General features: G+C 38.9%; 1 protein-coding gene across 1 annotated transcript; it reads right to left on the bottom strand.

Annotated features, from left to right (window-relative positions):
- Nucleotides 1-27,933, bottom strand: LOC104229214 (uncharacterized). The gene is made up of 6 exons (XM_070161036.1): nucleotides 27,752-27,933; nucleotides 1,914-1,977; nucleotides 1,669-1,702; nucleotides 1,097-1,552; nucleotides 359-1,034; nucleotides 1-166 (listed from the first exon to the last, which is right to left on the bottom strand). The coding sequence occupies exons 1-6, from the start codon at nucleotides 27,931-27,933 to the stop codon at nucleotides 1-3; spliced, it is 1,578 nt and encodes a 525-aa protein (XP_070017137.1).

Raw genomic sequence — 27,933 nt, forward strand, 5'->3', positions numbered from 1 at the left:
TTACTTTGTAAGAGCAAGAAGTCCCATAGCATTGACAATATCTTGATCCATCCTTTGTAACGCACAACTCAACTCATTTGTCATTGTTAAAACATTTAGCATCAAGTGCAACATAAAAGCAAAATCAAATTCCTTAATCTTACCCATAAGACTTTCAGCAACAATTCTGTCAGCATAGTTTGGACACTCACGTGCAGTAAATTCAAGAACATGAATAATCTATGGAAATAGGACAATAAGGTTATCCAACGTCTTATAATGAGAACCCCAACGAGTATCACCTGGTCATTGAAGCCTACGCTCTTGATTTAATCCTCGCCCAGTATGCACTTCACCTGATTTGAGCAAATCTTATAACCTTTCAGCTTGATGTTCTCGAAGCAAATCCCTGCGCTTAAAAGATGCTCCAACAATATTTAAGACATTAGTAACTATACAAAAAAAGTCATCTACATCTGAATGCTTCTTTGCAATAGCCACAAGTGTTAATTGCAATTGGTGACCGAAATAGTGAATGCAATATGCTGATGGAGACTCATTGAAAATTAAAGTCTTAACACCATTTAGCTCTCCCTGCATGTTACTAGCCCCATCATAACCTTGCCCACGTATTTGCGTTGGACTTAATGAGTGATCAGAAAGAAAAGAGCAGATTTCCTTTTTCAATGACATAGCCGATGTATTACTAACATGAACAATACCAACAAATGTCTCTATGACTTCACCTTTGTTGTTAACATATCTCAAAACAAGTGCCATTTGCTCCTTGTGTGATATATCTTTTGATTCATCAACTAATATCCCGAAAAAATCCCCATTCATGTCTTCAATGATAGCTTTGACTGTTTCTTTGGCACAAGCATCAACAATATCTTTTTGAATACTTGGAGAATACATCATTTCATTTCTTGGAGAATTTTCTAATATAATGCTTCCAACATCCCGATCAATATCCCCATACCATTGCAAAAGCTCAAGAAAAATACCTCTATTTGTAGAAGATTGACTCTCATCATGCCCACGAAATGGCAAACCTAGTCTCAAAAAAAAAATCTTGCCACATCGATTGAAGCACTTAAGCGACGTTGAGACTCACTTTTTTCTTTCTCAGATTGTTTGTCAAAAGAAGTGCGAATTGATTGTGATTGATTCTTTAAATCAAGAATCCTATTGAAACACTTGTTGTAGATGCTATTTACTTCTCCAACATGAGCTTTAAATCTTTCAATAGCCTTGTTCCAAGCTTTAAAGTCATTCTTTGTAAAAGCATCTCCCGTATTTCCATGAATTTCATGTTCATTTTTGAACAAATAACAACACAAACAATATGCAGCATCTTTTGATATATTGTACTCCAACCACTTAGAATGTTGACCCTTAAACCAACCAGGACAAAACTGACTCATTATCTTCCCAAACTTAGTTTTAGGAAAATCATGATTCGCTAGCTGACAAGGCTTTTTTTGAATATAATGTCTTCTAACTTCATCACGTATATTAGGGTTGTATTCTGTAATAGGCTTTCTATCTCCTGGATCAGCGTTGAGAGATTCTAAATCAAGATCAGAAAGAAATGTGTCCCTCTAAATTTCCGGAGCTATAGCTGAAGTAATAGATGGATTAGTAGAACTAGAACTTGATTGCCCAATATTCGTTCTTGTGACAAACCTATCCATCTCAATTCACAAAGCTTGATTAAATTCTACAGAATAAGATTCAATTTAAAATTCAACTATAATTCAATTATTATTCAACTAAATCCTATTGGGGAACTCATGCCCCTCTATAACAATACAAATAATAAAGCAATAACAACATATTTGACCACATTGCACCGGAAAATTGATCACATTTCTTTATCACTAAAAATATTAGAAATATTTATTCTTTCGGAAGATAAGATGAAAACTTACAAATTTTTGAAGAAATGAGCCAATGAGGATATATTCATCAATCGCACAAACTGATGCTAATAACCTACATTTATCCCCAAGAAAATCAGTTTTGAAATTAAGTCAGAAATAGAGATAAATTAAATTTTTCACTTTTTGACAAGTAAACATAACTATTGTTTATTTTCCACAAAATAATTACAATCAGTGGGTGTATTTATAAAAAAAATTACTGAATTTATTTTACAAAGCATAGATAATAACAATTGTAATTTGTAAAACCCAATATCTTCGATAGAATATTGCTATTTATACCCAAAATCTCTAGCTTAAATCAAAATACCAAATCTTAATATCTTGTTCCTTGTGTTTTAATTTTGAGATGGGGAGGTCAAGAAAACTTATTGTTCACTTTGTAACCTGCGAATTGCGAAACCTACAAGAAGAACCAGAGAAGGCGATGCTCGAGAGCTATTTTAATATTTTGGTTTGGTAGCTTTTGAAAGCCTACCAATATTTTAACTAGTGGAGGATTCTTTTTCTCTTTTTCCTCATCTGATTTCTAAACAAGGGGAAATAAAAAATGGGGGAAAATAAAGTAAAAGAAGGTAAGTACGTAATAAACAAGCAAACAAGGAAGTCAACGATCATTTAATAAGGAAAAGTGCTATTTTTGGAATGGAAAACAAAAAACGCTGCCAACTGGATTTGATCTCGTGACGTCAAGGTTTCCAAACACCCAAAATTCAGACTCCAAACCAAAGCACCCATTAGACTTTTTGGTTAATAGGTGCTTGCTAATATATTATATCAGTTTTCATAAAATTTCTATATTAGTATACCAAGTCCTTGTAGGAGTCAGTGGGTGCTACAGCACCCAGGACCTTACACGTGGGTCCGCCCCTGTCTACAAGTAATCATTGGGAGATGTCCGCTCATCCTTTTGGTTAAGGAAACAATTTGGGACCTCCAACGTAAATTCACATCGAAAGACAACCACCACTCCTTGAAACGGGGGACTGCTTTGGGAACTCAAGCGACCGCTGCATATAATAAACGGCGGATGATGAGAAAGAAGAATAAATTCAAAGGGTCAGTTTGACAACTTAAAAGGGGATGAACTTACATGTTGAGTTCTACTTCTAAAGGAATGGGAGGAACTCGGAGGTAATGAGATCTTCGATCTTTATCCAAACAAATCTCTCGTGCCAGCCTTTGTCCCTATCCTCATCGATGATCAAGAATAGAGCCTTCTTCACCTGTTGGGCAAGCTTGATTAACCCCTCTCGGTAGATTCGGGGGCTGTAGACACGGAGCAGATGGCCAATTGTGAATCGGGGCTCATCCTTGTAGTTGGAAAAATGTCAGAGGAGGGTCACGACCCTCCAAAAGGACGGATGGATCTGCTCAAGGCAAACCTCGTACCTCTTGCAAAAGGTGAGGACCACCATGTCCATCGGGCCAAGCGTGAAGAGGTACGTGCAAACACTTAAGTAACCCTCCATGTGCATTGTGATTTCCTCGTGAGGATGGGGGATAACTACTTCTTATCCTTCCCACTTGCAATCCTCCCAGGCCACTGGGAGCGTGTCTTCGGTGATGAAGCAGATATACCTCCACGCCTCCTCACCTCGATCCCACTATTTGGAGGCTTTCTCGACCTTAAAGTCGTTATCTAGGGAGTAACCTCTGGGGATGAAATATGTCAAGACCCAATTCCCGAACCCGGTCGTGATGGCGCCTCTCGTGAAGACAAGGCCATCTAGTACAAAACGGAACACCTCTTTAAGTAGTTAATTATCTTAAACAGTAATAAACATAATATAATATCCATAGATTGCAAAAATTTAATGATAACAACAGTGGAAACCATCCCGACACAGCCCAAACCGGGGTGTCACAAGTCATGAGCAACTAAGAAATCCGGATACAAGTCTACTGAATAATAATTCCGATACAATAGTTCTAAAAACATGAAAATGAAAAGATAAGGGAGGCATGGGGCTGTGAACGCCAACATCTACCTCGTAATCTCCGAATCACTACCTGAACTGGGAGAATCATCACTCGGGAGCGGACTCTGCGATGCCTGAATCTGCACACATGGTGCAGGAGTAATGTGAATACTCCAACTCAGTGAGTAATAATTATAAATAATGGCTAAAAGTATGAAAATACGTAAAGGCACAAAGCAATTCCATATCAAGCAGTAAAATCAGTTAAAGCAGTAAATCAGTGAAGAAATCAAATGATATTCCTTTTTAAAACAAGTAAAACTGGTAATTTAACAAGTAAATAACAAGTTGAAATCCGCCCCTCGGGCACAGTATCAATCGCACAGAACAGTATCAGCCCATAGGGCTCACTCTCAGTAAAGTATCAGCCCCTCGGGCTCAGTATCAATCACTCAGAATAGTATCAGCCCCTCGGGCTTACTCTCAGATCATAATGGGTACCCGCACTCACTGTGGGTGTGCAGACTCCGGAGGGGCCCCTTACAGCCCAAGCGCTATATCAATCCACCTCGTGGCATCATCACTCGGCACTCGGCCTCACATCACTCAAGCCACCTCATGGCATATAAAGTATCTCAGGCCCTCGGCCTCATATCACTCAGCATATCCTCACATATGTCCCTCGGCCTCACTCAATCCAAAAATCATCACAAGCCCCTTGGGCATTAGTAAAACAGTAGTTCTCAGCCCAAAACATGATGTAGAAATATCATTTAAGTTTCAAATCTGAGTAAATGTGGTTGAGTTCGTAAAACAGTAGATATCAACAGGACTGGGTTCAAATAACAAGTCAAGCAGTGAGGAAACAATGATAAAGATCCCCGAAGGGTTCAAATAGTTGGCACGAAGCCCAAATGTGGCAGTCAGCCCAAATCATGATGATAACAAATGAATTTCAGTCAAATACGCGGTAAAATTATCAATCGGGATGAACCAAGAAACAATCCCCTGTAGTAAAAGACCCCACGCTCATCATCCAGCATGTATCTTGCCTCAATATGGCACTACGATGTGCAATCCGGGGTTTCAAACCCTGAGGACATCATTTACAGTCATTACTCACCTCGAACCAGCTAATTATCTAGCTCGCGACGCCTTTGCCCCTCGAATTGGCCTCACTGCGCGACGAATCTATCCAAAATCAGAACGAATACGTCACAATATGCCAAGGGAACAAAGCCCAAGCGAAAACATTCGAAAAATATCAAAAATCCCGAAATTAGCAAAACCCGGGCCCCAGGCCCATGTCTCGGTATCGGGTAAAATTTATATTTTCAGAATTCCCATACCTTCACGAGTCTAATCATACCAAAATTATCCAATTCCGATATCATTTGGTCCTTCAAATCATCTTTTTACATTTTTTAAAGGTTTCACAATTTTCTTCCCAAATTCCATCCCAAATCACGAAATAAATGATGAATTCAGTGATAGATTCATGTATTCTAGCCAAATCTGAGTTAAAATCATTTACCCCGATGAATTTCTTGAAAAACCTTTAAAAATCGCAAAATTTGAGCTCTCTAGGTCAAAATATTAAATAAAATCCAAAACCTCGTATTTATAGAGTAACCCTTAGATTTCAGCCTCCGCGGGCCGCACAAAGCCAGTGCTGTCTGCGCAAAAACAACCGCGGCCGCACAGGCCTTCCTCTACAGTGATAGGCTTTAGTCTTTTAGCTATAACTTTTATTACGGATTTCCAAATTATGTTATCTTTACATTTCTTGAAACTAGATACAAAGGGCTACAACTTTTGTTTTTGAATCATCTCAAGATTCCTTGTAGATCAAAAGATATGAGCTTCCGAAGTAGGACCAGCGAATCGTTCCCCATCGCGGCCGCACACCATTTTGTGTGGTCCGCATGACACCTACCGCGGCCGCACTTCTTTTTGTGCGGACCGCGCGGGTGAGTTTCGAGGCCTAAAACCCTTCTAGACCTGCTACAGCTATGATTTTCGGCCTAAAACATCCCGGAACCTACCCGGAACTCCCGAAACTTCAAACCAATTGTACCAATACATCCCATGACATCATTCAAACTTGTTCAAAACTTCGAAACGCTCAAAACAATATCAAATCACCAATTTACCATAGGATTCAAGCCTAAGAACTCCAAGAACTCTTAAATTATGCTTTCAATCAAAAAGTCTTTCAAATCTCGTCTGAATGACCTGAAATTTTGCACACACATGCCAAATGATACAATGAAGCTACTGCAACTCTCGGAATTCCATTCCGACCCCTATATCAGAATCTTGCCTATCAACCGGAAACGCCGAAATCTCAATTTCGCCAATTCAAGCCTAAACCTTCCATGGACCTCCAAAATGCATTCCGATCACGCTCCTAAGTCCCATATCACCTAAAGGAGCTAACCCAACCATAAAAATTTTGATCCGAGATCATATACAAACAAGTCAAATCTTGGTCAAACCTTTCGAAATTCGAGCTTCAATTGAGAATTGTTTTCTTCCAAATTTCATTCTGATTACCCTGAAAACCAAAACTAACGATTTACATAAGTCATAATACATTACACGGGGCAAGTCATACCGGAAAACTGGCGAGCGAAATGCAAAAGCTCAAAACGACCGGTCGGGTAGTTACATCCTCCCCCACTTAAGCATGCGTTCGTCCTCGAACGTGCCCAGAGTTTTTCCAAAAGCCAACCAATTGCTGAGTAACCTCACCATGCACATACTTGGGGGTGATCCCACGTCACCCTATCTCACATAGGTTTGATAACACAATATAACTGAAATTTCACAATCCATCCTAGTCCATAAACCATAGAACCACATTTCCTCTTCTAAAATCATCAACACGATCAGAATCTCACATTTATACTGTGAATAAGTCCGAACAAGTTGTAACAAACCATATATGCTATCTGTGGTGCAATCACATGATATATCACATAACTCAACACTTGTAGTGATAACTTCTAACCACAGCAACTGCACACAACATCCGAACACTGATAGAAAAACTCTTATCAACTAAAGTCTCATCCCAACACTTTCATATACAGCCAATGATCACTAAGACACGCGGTAAGCCATAACCATTTCCCAGATAAACCATTCATGAAGCCACTTCTTCCTTGGCAAATACCACAGCAAATTTCTGAACCGAAGCTCGATACTATCCTTCCAACATGCTGAAATCGAATCCTTTCATATTTATTAATGATCCTAACAATCTCCTCTAATCCACCACACCACTCTGGTGACATGACACATCAATATAGGCCTAAGCCACAACTTGCCTAATACGCGCACCAATAAACAATGGTCCAAACATACTCAAATCATGAAAATGACTCAAATGAAAGAGTTGTACCTCAAGCTCACCAGTACCCCCATAACACAAGGCTGAGAACCTGTCTCACATCATGGAAACAGAACACCCGAATATAACCCGCAAGGTCATACCACTACATAACTTAGTTGCTATGTGCAATCCTATCCAACATTGCCCCACATGAACCACCTTAAATCGCTATGCTCGAAATCGACAACCACGCACAATTCGATATCTGGAACCAAAGCAAATCATCATACCCACGGTGAAGCAAATAACATACACCACAATAACCCGAAAGGACGTAACCGATACGCCATTCACCAAGTAATTCACCGAACAATATCCAATCACTCTTCCTGCTCGACTTCCACCATGAAACCCTAATAGAACTGCACCATATGTGCCCATAACCAACAAATCATAACATCTCGCAACACAGAAAGGTAACTCATGGATCTCCCCATATTACTAATAAGCTCAATAACAATCGAATCAACACACCCCTAAACCGTACAATTCAAAGCCAACCAAGCCAGCTCAAATTAGAACACGTATCTACATTGGCCTGCTAACGGACTCCTTATCACAAAAATCCTAGAGCTGCTCTTCAACTCCTTTAACTCTGCCGGTGCCATACAATACGGTGCCCGGCATCAAATTAATATCAAAATCAACAACCTTGCTCGATGACATGCTCGGCCATAAGAAACACATCCGAAAAATCCCTCGCCACCGGAACTGAATCAATGGTAGAAGCTTCTACACTGACATCTATCACGAAAGCCCAAATAAAAAAGACAATCCTTCCCAGCCGTCCGTTGGGCCTTCGAAATAAAAAACCACTCCACTAGGGCATAATCTTACGAACCTCGCCACTCAATCTGTGGCATTTCTAGCATAGCCAACAGTGCCATCTTAGCGAAATAGTCCAGAATGACACAACACGGAGACAACCAGTCTGAACCTAGTATCCCATCCAGAATCTAACATGTCAAGCACAAAAGATCCACCTGGGTCTTCAAACCCCGATAGTCACTAAACAGTGCCGATACACACGACTTACAACCACAACATAGCTTGAATGTCAGCAGTCGATCTAAAAAGAAAGTGTCGTAATTCTACCGAAGCACCATCAACTTAATCACATTGCCTCTTCTGAAACATATACCCTCGTCAAATCACACCCATTTAGCAATACCATTTCCTTAATCATCTGGAGATCATCTCCCGAATCATCTGAAGCTCATTTCTCTAATCATCTGAAACTGCCCGTGTTGCCTAAGAATTTTATGACTTTCCGTTCAAGACTGAACTGTAACCTTACACATGCAAATCTCAATCCTCCACAACACACCGCATATACCATACTATCCTAGGATAACATGAGAACTTTATCTCCCTTCTGAGCCACAAACATCTACTTACTCCACTAGTCAAGAACATTCCATTGATCTCATCTAGAAGGAAATCACTATGCATCCCATGCTCCTCACGCTAATAGGAAAAATGTACCTCTCTAACTGTGGTGAAAACCATCTAAAACTCCCCGAATTCCTTTTGCACAACACTAACTCATCAGGATTGAATCTTTCTAACTCAACCGAGCTGCGCAGGTCACTAAAACCCAAAAGAATTGCCGCAAAACACCTGTAGAAACTCGTTACCTCGAAAACACCCACGGAACTAATCATATCCTTACCATACCAATCTGGCATACTACCACGCTATCCCATCTATTCGAGTTTCCCTCTGACCTACCGTTAGCTTGAACTTCTTCTTGCTACAATGCCACAATTCCTCAACCCAGACTCACCACGCGAGTCCCAAGCATGAAACCACATTGTCTAAGGCTCATATGTCGCTGAGTACTCTCTTAAATGTTTTCAAAAGCACCACGTTCAAAATACCAACCCCGAAGGGACCTCTTGCAAATCTGGAACCATTACCTTCCTAATACTGATATATAGAATCCCATAGTTAATGTAGAAAGTACCAGATGTCTTGACATTTTCCAACTGAAAACTCAGTTCCTAACCAGATATACAACTTTAAAATACCCAATTGCTACATGTAGAATGCTGAACACATTAGAACTATTCTCGAGAGTCGTTCACTCTATTCGAACTGCAATTAGTCTGATCAAATGAACCGAACAACCCATGCCTCATTGGCACTCCGACACTGCAAAATGTAACCTCATCCCAATACAACCACGCAACTTCCTGCTCTATGTATCGAGCCCTCTTACCAATAACAATTCAAGACATCCCGTGATTCTCATACACCTATGAAGCATAATATAATCTTCATCAAAATTTTCCTTTACTCGAGACATCCTCGGTCTCAATTTCCGCAAGCCATAACTGATTCACTCGCACTCCTCAAACTGGAACCAACATAGCACCTAACCAGGCAATCGCCCAATCAATAGCAGGTTCCCCCACTTGGCTCAGAGCCATAGATCAGCAAATACTTAATAACTCATAACGATTATACTCTATTGATACCATGATACCATAGTGAGATTAAACTCAAATCTTTTATAAGCCTGTAAAAACACAGATCATCTAGAATTTTAACTCCTTTGCAAACCTCGCATTCCACTCTCGCAATAGTTATACCCACTCTCTAAGCGACCCAAATTAAATTGCAACACATATCCTTCACTCGCAAATGATATCTTCTAACAGACACATAAGGATCGTACAACCTCAGAACATTTCGCAGGAGAAAACTCACCTGTTTTGCCTCTAACTAACATTTTTGTATACCTTCCACCGTCATAAACTGTACCCAATCACTTAGTCCTCCTGAGTCTGAACTCATATCGCAACATGAAATTTACTTCACTCACAATTGTAAAACATGAAAAGATCCTTCACACGCCCATAACTCGGGGCTATACCTCGAATCAAGATGGAATTCAAGAACCTAATATTACTTCTATCCTCTAGTAGACCTTCTCATCGCTTCCAAATCATGTGGATACATATCGCAGTACCAACATACTCATCACATAGTTATCCAGCCGTCACTTCCACTAGTAGGGACAATACCGAACATATACGTTCAAAAATACTTGCCCACACAATTAGCACCTCGGTGCTCAAGTTATAGGCAAAGATCCGGCCTCAAGTCCTCTAGACTGTCCCAATATCAACTCACAAAGATCACGTCTCGCCCCTTGATCGGGGAATAACAAGCGATCAATGCACATCTGATACTAAGCGCTCATGCGTGCATACGAATGCGTGGAAGCAATTCAAAGAGTTACATTTCAATCTGAATCAAGGACGCACGATAAGAATTCAAGAATGTGAAGTTTTCCTAAAGGTTCTGCAGCCTCTCGAGGATAAATACAGACGTCTCCATACCGATCCGCGAGACTCTACTAAACCTGCTCATGACTCGCGAGACCTATGTAACCTAGGCTCTGATACCAACTTGTCACGACCCAATTCCCGAACCCGGTCGTGATAGCGCCTCTCGTGAAGACAATGCCAGCCAGACCAAAATGGAACACCTCTTTGAGTAGCTAATTATCATAAACAGTAATAAACATAATATAATATCCATAGATTGCAAAAATTTAACGATAACAACAGTGAAAACCATCCCGACACAACCCAAACCAGGGTGTCACAAGTCATTAGCAACTAAGAAATCCGTATACAAGACTACTGAACACTAATTCCGATACAATAGTTCTAAAAACATGAAAATGATAAGATAAGGGAGGCACGGGGCTGTGAACGCCAACAGCTACCTCGTAGTCTCCGAATCACTACCTGAACTGGGAGAATCAGCACTCAGGAGCGGTCTCTGCGATGCCTGAATCTGTACACATGGTGTAGGGAGTAATGCGAGTACTCCGACTCAGTGAGTAATAATTATAAATAATGGCTGAAAGTATGAAAATACGTAAAGGCACAAAGCAATTTCATATCAAGCAGTAAAATCACTTAAAGCAGTAAATTAGTGAAGAAATCAAATGATATTCCTTTTTAAAACAAGTAAAACATGTAATTTAACAAGTAAATAACAAGTAGAAATCCGCCCATCAGGCAGAGTATCAATCGCTCAGAACAGTATCAGCCCCTCAGGCTCACTCTCAGATCATAATGGGTACCCGCGCTCACTATGGGTGTGCAGACTCCGAAGGGGCCCTTTACTGCCCAAGCGCTATATCAAGCCACCTCGTGGCATCATCACTCGGCACTCGGCCTCACATCACTCAAGCCACCTCGTGGCATATAAAGTATCTCAGGCCCTCGGCCTCATATCACTCAGCATATCCTCACATATGGCCCTCGGCCTCACTCAGTCCAAAAATCATCACAAGCCCCTTGGGCATTAGTAAAACAGTAGTTCTCAGCCCAAAACATGATGTAGAAATATCATTTAAGTTTCAAATCTGAGTAAAAGTGGCTGAGTTTGTAAAACAGTAGATATCAACAGGACTGAGTTCAAATAATAAGTCAAGCAGTAAGGAAACAGTGATAAAAATCCCTGAAGGGTTCAAATAGTTGGCACGAAGCCCAAATGTGGCAATCAACCCAAATCATGATGATAACAAATGAATTTCAGTCAAATACGCGGTAAAATTATCAATCGGGACGAACCAAGTCACAATCCCCAGTAGTAAAAGACCCCACACTCATCATCCAACATGTATCTTGCCTCAATATAGCACTACGATGTGCAATCCGGGGTTTCAAACCCTCAGGACATCATTTACAATCATTACTCACCTCGAACCAGCTAATTCTATCCCAAATTAGAACGAATACGTCACAATATGCCAAGGGAACAAAGCCCAAGCGAAAACATTCGAAAAATATCAAAATCTCGAAATTAGCAAAACCCGAGCCCCGGGTCCACGTTTCGGTATCGGGTAAAATTTACATTTTCAGAATCCTCATACCTTCACGAGTCTAACCATACCAAAATTATCCAATTCTGATACCATTTGGTCCTTCAAATTATCTTTTTATATTTTTGAAAGGTTTCACAATTTTCTTCCCAAATTTCATCCCAAATTATGAATTAAAAGATGAATTCAATGAAAGATTCATGTATTCTAGCCAAATCTGAGTTAAAATCACTTACCCCGATGAATTTCTTGAAAAACCTTCAAAAAATCGCAAAATCCGAGCTCTCTAGGTCAAAATATTAAATAAAACCCAAAACCTCGTATTTATAGAGTACCCTCAGATTTCAACCTCTGCGGGCCGCACCAAATCGACCGCGGTCCGCACAAGCAGCTAGTGCGGTCCGCGCAAAAACAACCGCGGCCGCACAGGCCTTCCTCTGCAGTGATAGTCTTTAGTATTTTAGTCATAACCTTTTCTACAGATGTCCAAGTTTCAATATCTTTACCTTTCTGGATACTAGACATGAAGAGCTATAACTCTTGTGTTTGAATCACCTCAAAATTACTTGTAGATCAAAAGATATGAGCTTCCGAAGTAGGACCAGCGAATCATTCCCCAACGCGGCCGCACACCACTTTGTGCGGTCCGCATGACACCTACCGCGACCGCACTTCTTTTTGTGCGGACCGCGCGGGTGAGTTCCGAGGCCTAAAACCCTTCTAGACCTGCTACAGCTATGATTTTCGGCCTAAAACATCCCGGAACCTAACCGGAACTCCCGGAACTTCAAACCAATTGTACCAATACATCCCATGACATCGTTCAAACTTGTTCAAAACTTCGAAATGCTCAGAACAATATCAAATCACCAATTTTGCATAGGATTCAAGCCTAAGAACTCCAAGAACTCTTAAATTATGCTTTCAATCAAAAAGTCTTTCAAATCTCGTCCGAATGACCTGAAATTTTGCACACATATGCCAAATGATACAATGAAGCTACTGCAACTCTCGGAATTCTATTCCGACCCCTATATCAGAATCTTGCCTATCAACCGGAAACGCCGAAATCTCAATTTCGCCAATTCAAGCCTAAACCTTCCACGGACCTCCTAAATGCATTCCGATCACGCTCCTAAGTCCCAAATCACCTAACGGAGCTAACCCAACCATAAAAATTTTGATCCGAGATCATATACAAACAAGTCAAATCTTGGTCAAACCTTTCGAAATTCGAGCTTCAATTGAGAATTGTTTTCTTCCAAATTTCATTCTGATTACCCTGAAAACCAAAACCAACGATTTACATAAGTCATAATACATCACACGGGGCAAGTCATACCGGAAAACTGGCGAGCGAAATGCAAAAGCTCAAAACGACCTGTCGGGTAGTTACATCCTCCCCCACTTAAGCATGCGTTCGTCCTTGAACGTTCCCAAAGTTGTTCCAAAAGCCAACCAATTGCTGAGTAACCTCACCATGCACATACCTCGGGGTGATCCCACGTCACCCTATCTCACATAGGTTTGATATCACAATATAACTGAAATTTCACAATCCATCCTAGTCCATAAACCATAGAACCACATTTCCTCTTCTAAAACCATCAACACGATCAGAATCTCACATTTATATTGTGAATAAGTCCGAACAAGTTGTAACAAACCATATATGCTATCTGTGGTGCAATCACATGATATATCACATAACTCAACACTTGTAGTGATAACTTCTAACCACAGCAACTGCACACAACATCCGAACACTGATAGAAAAACTCTTATCAACTAAAGTCTCATCCCAACACTTTCATATACAGCCAATGATCACTAAGACACGCGGTAAGCCATAACCATTTCCCAGATCAACCATTCATGAAGCCACTTCTTCCTTGGCAAATACCACAGCAAATTTCTGAACCGAAGCTCGATACTATCCTTCCAACATGCTGAAATCGAATCCTTTCATATTTATTAATGATCCTAACAATCTCCTCTAATCCACCACACCACTCTGGTGACATGACACATCAATATAGGCCTTAGCCACAGCTTGCCTAATACGCGCACCAATAAACAACGGTCCAAACATACCCAAATCATGAAAATGACTCAAATGAAAGAGTTGTACCTCAAGCTCACCAGTACCCCCACAACACAAGGCTGAGAACCTGTCTCACATCATGGGAACAGAACACCCGAATATAACCCGCAAGGTCATACCACTACATAACTTAGTTGTTATGTGCGATCCTATCCAACATTGCCCCACATGAACCACCTTAAGTCGCTATGCTCGAAATCGACAACCACGCACAATTCGATGTCTGGAACCAAAGCAAATCATCATACCCACGGTGAAGCAAATAACATACACCACAATAACCCGAAAGGACGTAACCGATACGCCATTCACCAAGCAATTCACCGAGCAATATCCAATCACTCTTCCTGCTCGACATCCACCATGAAACCCCAATAGAACTGCACCATATGTGCCCATAACCAACAAATCATAACATCTCGCAACACAGAAAGGTAACTCATGGATCTCCCCATATTACTAATAAGCTCAATAACAATCGAATCAAAACACCCCTCAACCGTACAATTCAGAGCCAACCAAGCCAGCTCAAATTAGAACACGCATCTACATTGGCCTGCTAACGGACTCCTTATCACAAAAATCCTAGAGCTGCTCTTCAACTCGTTTAACTCTGCCGGTGCCATACAATACGGTGCCCGGCATCAAATCAATATCGAAATCAACAACCTTGCTCGACGACATGCCCGGCCATAAGAAACACATCCGAAAAGTCCCTCGCCACCGGAACTGAATCAATGGTAGAAGCTTCTACCCTGACATCTATCACGAAAGCCCAAATAAAAAAGACAATCCTTCCCAGCCGTCCGTTGGGCCTTCGAAATAAAAAACTACTCCACTAGGGCATAATCTTACGAACCTCGCCACTCAATCTGTGGCATTTCCAGCATAGCAAACAGTGCCATCTTAGCGAAATAGTCCAGAATGACACAACACAGAGACAACCAGTCTGAACCTAGTATCCCATCCAGAATCTAACATGTCAAGCACAAAAGATCCGTCTGGGTCTTCAAACCCCGATAGTCACTAAACAGTGCCGATACACACGACTTACAACCACAACATAGCTTGAATGTCAGCAGTCGATTAAAAAAGAAAGTGTCGTAATTCTACCGAAGCACCATCAACTTAATCACATTGCCTCTTCTGAAACATATACCCTCGTCAAATCACTCGCATTTAGCAATACCATTTCCTTAATCATCTGGAGATCATCTCCCGAATCATCTTAAGCTCATTTCTCTAATCATCTGAAACTGCCCGTGTTGCCTAAGAATTTTATGACTTTCCCTTCAAGACTGAACTGTAGCCTTACACATGCAAATCTCAATCCTCCACAACACACCACATATACCATACTATCCTAGGATAACATGAGAACTTTATCTCCCTTCTGATCCACAAACATCTACGTACTCCACTAGTCAAGAACTTTCCATTGATCTCATCTAGAAGGAAATCACTATGCATCCCATGCTCCTCACGCCAATAGGAAAAATGTACCTCTCTAACTGTGGTGAAAACCATCTAGAACTCCCCGAATTCCTTTTGCACAACACTAACTCATCAGGATTGAATCTTTCTAACTCAACCGAGTTGCGCAGGTCACTAAAACCCAAAAGAATTGCCGCAAAACACCTGTAGAAACTCGTTACCTCGAAAACACCCACGGAACTAATCATATCCTTACCATACCGATCTGGCATACTACCACGCTATCATATCTATTCGAGTTTCCCTCTGACCTACCGTTAGCTTGAACTTCTTCTTGCTACAATGCCACAATTCCTCAACCCAGACTCACCACGCGAGTCCCAAGCATGAAACCACATTGTCTAAGGCTCATATGTCGCTGAGTACTCTCTTAAATGTTTTCAAAAGCACCACGTTCAAAATACCAACCCCGAAGGGACCTCTTCCAAATCTGGAACCATTACCTTCCTAATACTGATATATAGAATCCCATAGTTAATGTAGAAAGTACCACATGTCTTGACATTTTCCAAATGAAAACTCAGTTCCTAACCGGATATACAACTTTAAAATACCCAATTGCTACATGTAGAATGCTGAACACATTAGAACTATTCTCGAGAGTCATTCACTCTATTCGAACTGCAATTAGTCTGATCAAATGAACCGAACAACCCATGCCTCATTGGCACTCCGACACTGCAAAATGTAACCTCATCCCAATACAACCACGCAACTTCCTGCTCTATGCATCGAGCCCTCTTACCAATAACAATTCAAGACATCCCGTGATTCTCATATACCTATGAAGCATAATATAATCTTCGTCAAAATTTTCCTTTACTCGAGACATCCTCGGTCTCAATTTCCGCAAGCCATAACTGATTCACTCGCACTCCTCAAACTGCAAACCAACATAGCACCTAACCAGGCAATCGCCCAATCAATAGCAGGCTCCCCCACTTGGCTCGAAGCCATAGATCAGCAAATACTTAATAACTCATAACGATTATACTCTATTGATACCATGATACCATAGTGAGATTAAACTCAAATCTTTTATAAGCCTGTGAAAACACAGATCATCTAGAATTTTAACTCCTTTGCAAACCTCGCATTCCACTCTCGCAATAGTTATACCCACTCTCTAAGCGACCCAAATTAAATTGTAACACATATCCTTCACTCGCAAATGAGATCTTCTAACAGACACATAAGGATCGTACAACCTCAGAACATTTCGCAGGAGAAAACTCACTTGCTTTGCCTCTAACTAACATTTTGTATACCTTCCACCGTCATAAACTGTACGCAATCACTTAGTCCTCCTGAGTTTGAACTCGTATCGCAACATGAAATTTACTTCACTCACAATTATGAAACATGAAAAGATCCTTCACACGCCTATAACTCGGGGCAATACCTCGAATCAAGATGGAATTCAAGCACCTAATATTGCTTCTATCCTCTAGTAGACCTTCTCATCGCTTCCAAATCATGTGGATACATATCGCAGTACCAACATACTCATCACATAGTTATCCAGCCGTCACTTCCACTAGTAGGGACAATACCGAACATATACGTTCAAAAATACTTGCTCACACAATTAGCACCTCGGTGCTCAAGTTATAGGCAAAGATCCGGCCTCAAGTCCTCTAGACTGTCCCAATATCAACTCACAAAGATCACGTCTCGCCCCTTGATCGGGGAATCACAAGCCATCAATGCACATCTGATACTAAGCGCTCATGCATGCATACGAATGCGTGGAAGCAATTCAAAGAGTTACATTTCAAGCTGAATCAAGGACGCACGATAAGAATTCAAGAATGTGAAGTTTTCCTAAAGGTTCTGCAGCCTCTCGAGGATAAATACAGACGTCTCCATACCGATCCGCGAGACTCTACTAAACCTGCTCATGACTCGCGAGACCTATGTAACCTAGGCTCTGATACCAACTTGTCACGACCCAATTCCCGAACCCGGTCGTGATGGCACCTCTCGTGAAGACAATGTCAGCCAGACCAAAATGGAACACCTCTTTGGGTAGCTAATTATCATAAACAGTAATAAACATAATATAATATCCATAGATTGCGAAAATTTAATGATAACAACAGTGAAAACCATCCCGACACAGCCCAGACCAGGGTGTCACAAGTTATTAGCAACTAAGAAATCCGTATACAAGTCTACTGAACACTAATTCCGATACAATAGTTCTAAAAACATGAAAATGATAAGATAAGGGAGGCACGGGGCTGTGAACGCCAACAGCTACCTCGTAGTCTCCGAATCACTGCCTGAACTGGGAGAATCAGCACTCAGGAGCGGTCTCTGCGATGCCTGAATCTGTACACATGGTGTAGGGAGTAATGTGAGTACTCCGACTCAGTGAGTAATAATTATAAATAATGGCTGAAAGTATGAAAATACGTAAAGGCACAAAGCAATTTCATATCAAGCAGTAAAATCACTTAAAGCAGTAAATTAGTGAAGAAATCAAATGATATTCCTTTTTAAAACAAGTAAAATAGGTAATTTAACAAGTAAATAACAAGTAGAAATCCGCCCATCGGGCAGAGTATCAATCGCTCAAAACAGTATCAGCCCCTCAGGCTCACTCTCAGATCATAATGGGTACCCGCGCTCACTATGGGTGTGCAGACTCCGAAGGGGCCCTTTACTGCCCAAGCGCTATATCAAGCCACCTCGTGGCATCATCACTCGGCACTCGGCCTCACATCACTCAAGCCACCTCGTGGCATATAAAGTATCTCAGGCCATCGGCCTCATATCACTCAGCATATCCTCACATATGACCCTCGGCCTCACTCAGTCCAAAAATCATCACAAGCCCCTTGGGTATTAATAAAATAGTAGTTCTCAGCCCAAAACATGATGTAGAAATATCATTTAAGTTTCAAATCTGAGTAAATGTGGTTGAGTTCGTAAAACAGTAGATATCAACAGGACTGAGTTCAAATAATAAGTCAAGCAGTGAGGAAAGAGTGATAAAAATCCCCGAAGGGTTCAAATAGTTGGCACGAAGCCCAAATGTGGCAATCAGCCCAAATCATGATGATAACAAATGAATTTCAGTCAAATACGCGGTAAAATTATCAATCAGGACGAACCAAGTCACAATCCCCAGTAGTAAAAGACCCTACACTCATCATCCAACATGTATCTTGCCTTAATATAGCACTACAATGTGCAATCCGGGGTTTCAAACCCTCATGACATCATTTACAATCATTACTCACCTCGAACCAGCTAATTCTCTAGCTCGCGATGCCTTTGCCCCTCGAATTGGCCTCACTGCGCGTCGAATCTATCAAAAATCAGAACGAATACGTCACAATATGCCAAGGGAACAAAGCCCAAGCGAAAACATTCGAAAAATATCAAAATCCCGAAATTAGCGAAACCCGAGCCCCGGGTCCACGTTTCGGTATCGGGTAAAATTTACATTTTCAGAATCCTCATACCTTCACGAGTCTAACCATACCAAAATTATCCAAATCCGATACCATTTGGTCCTTAAAATTATCTTTTTATATTTTTGAAAGGTTTCACAATTTTCTTCCCAAATTCCATCCCAAATCATGAATTAAATGATGAATTCAATGATAGATTCATGTATTCTAGCCAAATCTGAGTTAAAATCACTTACCCCGATGAATTTCTTGAAAAACCTTCAAAAAATCGCAAAATTCGAGCTCTCTAGGTCAAAATATTAAATAAAACCCAAAACCTCGTATTTATAGAGTACCCTCAGATTTCAAACTCTGCGGGCCGCACCAAATCGACCGCGGTCCGCACAAGCTAGTGCGGTCCGCGCAAAAACAACCGCGGCCGCACAGGCCTTCCTCTGCAGTGATAGTCTTTAGTATTTTGGTCATAACCTTTTCTACAGATGTCCAAATTTCAATATCTTTACCTTTCTAGATACTAGACATGAAGAGCTATAACTTTCTTGTTTGAATCATCTCAAAATTACTTATAGATCAAAAGATATGAGCTTCCGAAGTAGGACCAGCGAATCATTCCCCATCGCGTCCGCACACCACTTTGTGCGGTCCGCATGACACCTACCGCAACCGCATTTCTTTTTGTGCGGACCGCGCGGGTGAGTTCCGAGGCCTAAAACCCTTCTAGACCTGCTACAGCTATGATTTTCGGCCTAAAATATCCCGGAACCTACCCGGAACTCCCGGAACTTCAAACCAATTGTACCAATACATCCCATGATATCGTTCAAACTTGTTCAAAACTTCGAAACGCTCACAACAATATCAAATCACCAATTTAACATAGGATTCAAGCCTAAGAACTCCAAGAACTCTTAAATTATGCTTTCAATCAAAAAGTCTTTCAAATCTCGTCCGAATGACCTGAAATTTTGCACACACATGCCAAATGATACAATGAAGCTACTGCAACTCTCGGAATTCCATTCTGACCCCTATATCAGAATCTTGCCTATCAACCGGAAACGCCGAAATCTCAATTTCGCCAATTCAAGCCTAAACCTTCCACGGACCTCCAAAATGCATTCTGATCACGCTCCTAAGTCCCAAATCACCTAACGGAGCTAACCCAACCATAAAAATTTTGATCCGAGATCATATACAAACAAGTCGAATCTTGGTCAAACCTTTCGAAATTCGAGCTTCAATTGAGAACTGTTTTCTTCCAAATTTCATTCTGATTACCCTGAAAACCAAAACCAACAATTTACATAAGTCATAATACATCACACGGGGAAAGTCATGCCCGATAACTGGCGAGCGAAATGCAAAAGCTCAAAACGACCGATCGGGTCGTTACAAAATATTTAAAAGGATATTCTGTGGCTGCTACCGGAAGGGTCTCTACGGTATTTGTGACCGAAATAGAGGTTGAAAGAGCAGTGTTTTGAGGCACCTATTTTAAGGGTATTGCCATCTTTATCTGGAAATATGAACGTTTGAAGGCTGATATGAAGGTTTGAAGATGAGTATAAAAATTTAAAGGTATAGCTTGAAGATTTAAAGGTAAAGTATTAAGATTTGAAGATTGAAGATGAAGAGATGAAGATGTGAAGAACAATTTGTGAAAATTTAAAGGAATGATGAACAAGTAAATAATTCGAGGGTAACTCAAGAAGATTCGAAACCGGAAAGTAAAAAAGTGAAAAAAGAGAACCAGAGTTTTTTTAGGAAGGGAATAGAAAATGCGTGACGTTTCACATTCGATGCCCACCGAGGATGAACAACCGGCGGATGACACGTGTCTGAAGTCAGAACAACGCGACTGATGGGATATTTTGCTGACTTGTCCACTCGTTTGCGGCGTACGGAGGATGGAACTAGTGTCAGTTAATCACTTCTCGTCGTTCCTATAAATCTGCTCTCCGAAAAATGAGGGGACTATTTGTATACGGGTAAAATCGGGGTTAAAGTTATCCCCAATTTTTCGGTAAAGAAACGAGAGGACAGGAGATCCGATATGACCTTGAGTAAAACCGAGGGCTCCCATAGATCAAAGGTAGGGGAAGATGACTGATGCACTAAGAACTGGACACGACCAAAATATCCGCCCTCAACCGAATATTACGATGCAAATCTCGCCAGGTATCAATAGCCTATCACGGTTTACCAAAAGAAATTTTTTTTTACCTTACTTAGACTTGTACTAGGATTGAAATTCTCCTACTCTATAAATGGAGAATATTTTTATTTTAAAGACCACCGTTGGCACACATATCAAGGCGATAAGGTCAATTCTTGTTCGTCCGTTATTGTACAAAGTGCTATCCAACTGCTTGCTCATTTAATTGCAATCGAACCCATTTCAAAAGTTTAATCGGAACCAACCCACGGTGTTCATCGTAAAGCCAAGCCTAATTATTCATCGCATTTGGTTTGATCATTTTATTTTCCTTCAATTCAATCACTTGATGTTCTTAGATTATTTGTGTTAAATTAAATTACGTATTTTTTAAAGGTAAACAATATATTCATATGATATTTACTTGTTAAATTGTATTTATCAAAAGAATAGTTTGTTAACCTTAAGGTAATTGAATCAAAATGTTTGAACACTAGTATACAAGATGAATCATGCTATACTTGTAAGAGAAAATTTGAAGTATTTAAAGAGATGGAGAAGGTGATGGGGTATGGGGTGCCATCAATGAAGCATCCAAAAAATATATAGTCGTTAATTTAGTGCTTAAAATAATATTACTAGCTCTAGTATACTTACTTATATCCTACAAGCTTTGAGTCAAAAACATAAACTATCATAATTGACCCTCTCCAACTATTTAGGGGTCGAATGGTGTTTACTCGATGGCTTCACTAATTTTGTCTTAGAACTTGACTCGCTTATTGTGGTAAATAAGGTGGGCCCTTCGTCATATTATACTGCACAAAGATGGACATTTAGCTCACTATATTGAAACTCCACTATTACAAAATAACATCACAAAGGAGATATTTATAGATGCCCATGGATAATTCTAGAATCATATTAAGATAAGATTTATCACCTAGAATATACAAAGATCATGCATCTAGAATAACTAAAAGACTTGCAATGAACTTGACCATCTTGGTAGACTAAAAGACAACTACTTACAAAAAGCACTAAATGTGCTTAATAATTATTTTCCAGATTTTGAAAAATCCTTTTTAACAGGTGGCAGCTACCTAGTTTAGGAATAGATATGATAAGACTACTTTTTTCTAGGCGGCAGAAGAGGTATACCGAACTTCCTTTGCCGGAAAAAGTATAATATATATATAGCAAAATCTATTTTTACCTCTATATGTTTGAATTATCTTGAAATATTTCAAAAGCATAGCTTATTGGTCAAAGGGATTTCAAAACCTTAGTAAAGTCATTGGTTCAATTCTTACTAGCTTCAATTTCTTTAATTTTTAAATTTTTTTAATTTCTTGAACCCCTTAACCGAAATCCTGCCTCCGCCACCGGTGTGTATAGATCAAGCTTCAATCAGATGTATACTGCACTCCTGATCACTATGCAATATATGTATGTAGTCTTTAATAATGATATATATACCAGCCAGACTCTACATGGGTGTTTTTGATCTAAAAAGATAAAATGAAATGGTTATCGCAAAATGCGGATCTAAAACTTGTTAAGTGGACAAATGTTAGTTCAGAGATGACAACCCTTGATCATAAGATCTAAGTTAGCCACTTAAACCAAGAAAGTATTCAATATGTTAGTTTGCTGCAGAATAAACCAAGAAAATAGAAGTCAATAGTCCTACCTAACTTGAGCCTTAAAACTTCACGAATATGATATATCCACCGTGATAACAGTTTGCTGTACAGCCGAGATCTAGTTTTAGAAAGATTGAGCTAATTAAAATACGCACTAGATTAACTAAGAAGAACCTTCTTGGAGAATATAATAGACAAAGGAGAAACATGGGTGTATGCTTTCGCCAAGTCTCTCACTTACATGGGATCTTTGGGTAACAACGAAGGAGAAAAGGCCAAGAAGATGAGGTAAAACATGAACAAAGCTGGAATGAGGAGAATCCAAAGTGGCGGTGGCGGAAGGGGTGGCAGAAGCAGTGGCAATAGCAGCAAACATAGCGTTAGAATCGCCATGAAAACTATAATCCTGAGATTCTTCAACATCGACCTCTTGCAAAAAGCTTCTTAATTACTCAGTGCATCGTGCTTCACTTGGCATGGAATTTAAGAATAAAAGAATAATTTTTGTAACTTAGTGTTAAAAATAACCCAGAGAAATTTCTGAGCATAATGAAATTTGTGGCGCTAAACATGTACATCATCTTCTTCCATTTTAGAGGATATTGAAGGGAGAAAAAAAAAAAGAAGCTTGCAAAAACGAGAGAGATGGAGTCATCGTCAAGACACAAGTCAAGGAGACAACATCGGATGCATGCATTATATAAAAGTTTAGGATTGGATTCATTGCACAAGAGATTTAAAAATACTTTTGCTAGCTTTTTCTACTGTTTCTAACAATTCTGGTATAAAAAAAAATCGCAAGTCGACTTATTGTATGTTCTTTATTGGCAGAGGATTTCTTGTTCTTCTTTTTCGGAATAGTCTAACCTTCTCCCCACACATTGTAACATAATTTCTTTAGGGATGGATGTCGAGTTTCAGTTATAGATTTAGATGAACCAGTAATTTTGGGTTGGACATATACGGAATTTTTTTATTCTTATACACTATTAGAAACTTTATTATCCTAAATGTTCTTATTTAGTAAATTATCCTACCTACGCAAGTTTTGTTTACAAAATATATACATTCCACCTTAAAAGGCTCCTAATCCATTATTAGTGCATTCAATTAAGGGATTTAGTTCCACCTTAAATCACTTCCGGAATTATTCACATTCATGCGGCAATAGAGTTGATTCAATTTTCTGTGATTTCGCGCACAAGCATTAACGAAACAAACAGGAAAAAACTTTCTTCACTTGTTCAATTCCTCTTAATTCAGTTGTGTGTCGGTCCATTTGATAGACTCCTGAGTGAGATAAAAAGTGATTGTTTGATGTAGCAACCTGTGATTTATAAAGATAAAATGCACCAAAAAAAATAGTACGTAATTAATTAGCAAGTAGTTGAAGGTGAATACAATAAATCTCATAGTTTACCTACACAAACAATATATATCTGGAGTTTGCATATTTTAAGCAACCCAACTTGCACCAAACAAGAGAAGATCATATCTTAGAAGACAAAAAGGCAGGAACAGGGAGGGGGGCAAAGAAAATTTATTCCTGTTCAGAATTATTGTATGTGAATTGCGAAATGATTTAAGACCATACTTTTCAATAGCTTTACCATTTCTAGGATTAAAATAAATTCCACTGATGAACTCGTACAGAGACCTTAAGCAAAGAACAGGAAAAAAAAAACACATGCATGTGCCATCAGTTACACGACTACAAGCTGAAATATAAGAAACCTACGCAGTCAACTTCTTGCACGTAAACATTAGCAAAAGCCAAAAAGTTTCTATCACGTAATACAGGTTTCTACAACATGCTCTATTTGTTCTTTTGAACACTGAAACAGGTCAAGAGATGAGAAAGTTGATGGCATGATTACCTTGGGAAGTGTCATGGATAGTGACAAAATATATACATTCCACCTCTGAGCATGACGATATGATTTTAAAGTAGCAGGACTATCTTCACTAACAAAATAATCTCTTACCTATGGCTTTACATTTGAAATAATCTCCAGTATATGGATTAAGATTTCAAGTTAAAGAAAAGAAGATAATTAAATGATAAAAGAACCCTAAAAGTGAATAAAGCTGCATAGAAACAAATACAAATTTTATACAAAATTTATACAATATGTCTTTTGTATATTTTGTATCTAATTTATACATAGTAAAAATAAATTTCATACAACTAATTTTAAATTATACAATTTATCTACAACTTATCTACAGCTTTCACACATTATTTCTACCCTGTTAAATACAACTACAATAACATACAACTTAGATACAAATTTTATACAAATTTTATACAATATGTCTTTTGTATATTTTGTATCTGATTTATACATAGTAAAAACAAATTTCATACAACGGATTATATATTATACAACTTATCTACAATTTTCATACATTATTTCTACTCAGTTATATACAACTACAATATCATACAACTTAAATATAATTTTTATACAATGTTGTTCAACTTTCATACAATAGTTAAATAAATAAATAAATAAATATAAACAACAGAATATAATTTTTCTACAAATTCATAAATATAATGTATATCATGTCTTCTTCTTCTTCTTCTTCTTCGAGTTTCAATCTGAAATTCAGCCAAAACCAAGTTTAATCTTCACCAAAACCCCTCAAAATTGAGATATAAACTCCAAACTATGTTACCAATTGTTTGCAACAATACCCAATCCAAACAAATAATGATTTTTGAAAACCCAAATTCAAATTCAAAGCTTCAAAGCTTTTTAATGGCTGTCAATGGTGGAATAGCTGCTCTCTCTTTTCCTTTGCTTTACAATACTGAAATTAGGCATTGAGAGATAGAGAGAGAGACGTAGAGTGAATTCCCAATTCTTTGCAACAACATCCAATTCAAACAAATAATATTTTTTGAAAACCCAAATTCGAATTCAAAACTTCAAAGCTTTTTAATGGTTGTCAATGGTGGAATCATGGGTGGGTGCAAGATACGTGGGGGTGGAGGTGGGATGTGGAGAGAGAGACGTGGGGGAGTGGAAGATATGTTAGAGTACTTTTAAGACACTAATTATTATCATTAATTCCCTTAAAATGTACATAAATGGTAATTGGGTATATAAAATATAATTATAGTAAAACTTGAGTAGGGAGGGTAACATAGTTTCATATAGTGTATAGGAATGTAAAAATTCCTAAAACATTCATTAGATAAATACCAATGATTCTGAACAAGTAAATCAAACGACGCGTTATGGCATTCCAAACTCGAATTCATAAAGTTCAAATCCTCAATTTTCCTCAGCCGCGTGAGGTGTCTATTTTGATCATAAGAATTCATACATCTTTAGGAACAACTTTTCTTTATTACTTTCTTATACCAAGCTATTGTTGGGAACGAAATAATACGATGCGTGCAAAAGCTAACAAAGTAAACCTTAGAGACGATAAATCAGACAACAACGAAAAATATATTAAACTAGACATAATAAATTAATGATGATCTGGTCAATCAACCTACATATGATTCATCACTAATATAAAAAGAGAATTAAAATTTTGAGAGAGTAGTCTCCCCTAAACAAAAATCTCTAAAAGACTACATTGTGGATATTTGTTGTTGTTGTTGTTCCTCCAAGAAAAGGATCGAAATAATATGGTACATGTTGAAGCTAACAATGCAAACCTTTAAGATAATAAATTAGACAACAAAGAAAAATATACTAAACTAGGCCTAATAATTTATTGTGGTTTGGTCAATCGGCCTACATATGATTCATCACAATAATATCAAATGAGAAACTAATTTTTTTTTTTGAGAGAACAGTCTTCCCTAAATAAAACTCTCTAAAAGGCTACGTTGAGGAGATTGTTATTGTTATTGTGTGATAAGGAAGCCTCAATTTATAAAAGTGCAAAACTTCTCTTCCAAGAAAGGATAATTATTGCTCCTAAATGCACACGCAAGTACTATACATGGTCGTACAAGTAATAAAATAATAAGTCGAGTGTCGAATTCATAGAGACTTGTATCAACTACTCACTAAATTCATCAAGATTGCTATTCAGTCGAGCCTATTCGAGTTCAAGAGTATAATTATACTAAATAATAATTCTATGTAGTAATTAAATTATCAAGCAGTAAAAAGGTTGTTGTGTATTCAGTAGAGACAATATTCTAGTGTTGTGATCGATTCACCAATCTTATTGTGTTCTAGTTAACTCTCCCTTTCATACAATTCACTCATGGTTGCTAATTAATCGAATAATTGCTCTCATAGCCTTCTTCCAAAGTACTACTCGCCTATTCAAAATAGATTAACGCATATATTCCTACGAAATTAATCTATTTAGAACGCATTAAGATACGATATTTAATTAAGCACGGTGACTAGGTATATTCCTATCCTAACCACAAATCCACCCCCCTCAGAGTTAAGATCGTGCTCTCTTTAATTCTTCTCTAATCTAAACATGGCTTTCCCAAGCATAGCATAGATAGTAAATAGAACCTAACTGCTGGCCAGACAATTAAGCAATTAATCACAGAATTGAAGAAACAACCATATATTGAATAATTATAATCAAGGTTAAGTCAACGTTAAACAACAATATTAATGGCTAAATCACAACCCCAGAACTATGGGTTTTAGCCACTCATGATAGTATCAAACAAATTCATAAGTGATGGATAATTGAAAATACTAATAAAAGATGAAAAAATCTGAGATATCCTTGCTCCTGAATGCTTCCCGTGTGTAATTATTCTTCAAAGTGGTGTCTCCCCCCTAAAAATAAACTTAGTCTTGCTTTTATATTCGTTGGGTAGGTCTAGGACCGAAATAACCTTGTCTCAGCAAACTTGGACAAATTTCTTTTCACCAGCATCCAGCCAAGCGCCCCACGTTGGCCCAGGCACTGGCTTATTGAGCATTCTGCCTCTGGCGGCACAGGTGGCGTGGAGCGCTTCATGTGGCGCTGAAAATCAAAATTTTCATTTTCCTTCGTTTTGGCTCTAATCTCGCACAT

Source organism: Nicotiana sylvestris, chromosome 11 (genome assembly GCF_000393655.2).
Source record: "Nicotiana sylvestris chromosome 11, ASM39365v2, whole genome shotgun sequence".
Lineage (NCBI taxonomy): Eukaryota > Viridiplantae > Streptophyta > Magnoliopsida > Solanales > Solanaceae > Nicotiana > Nicotiana sylvestris.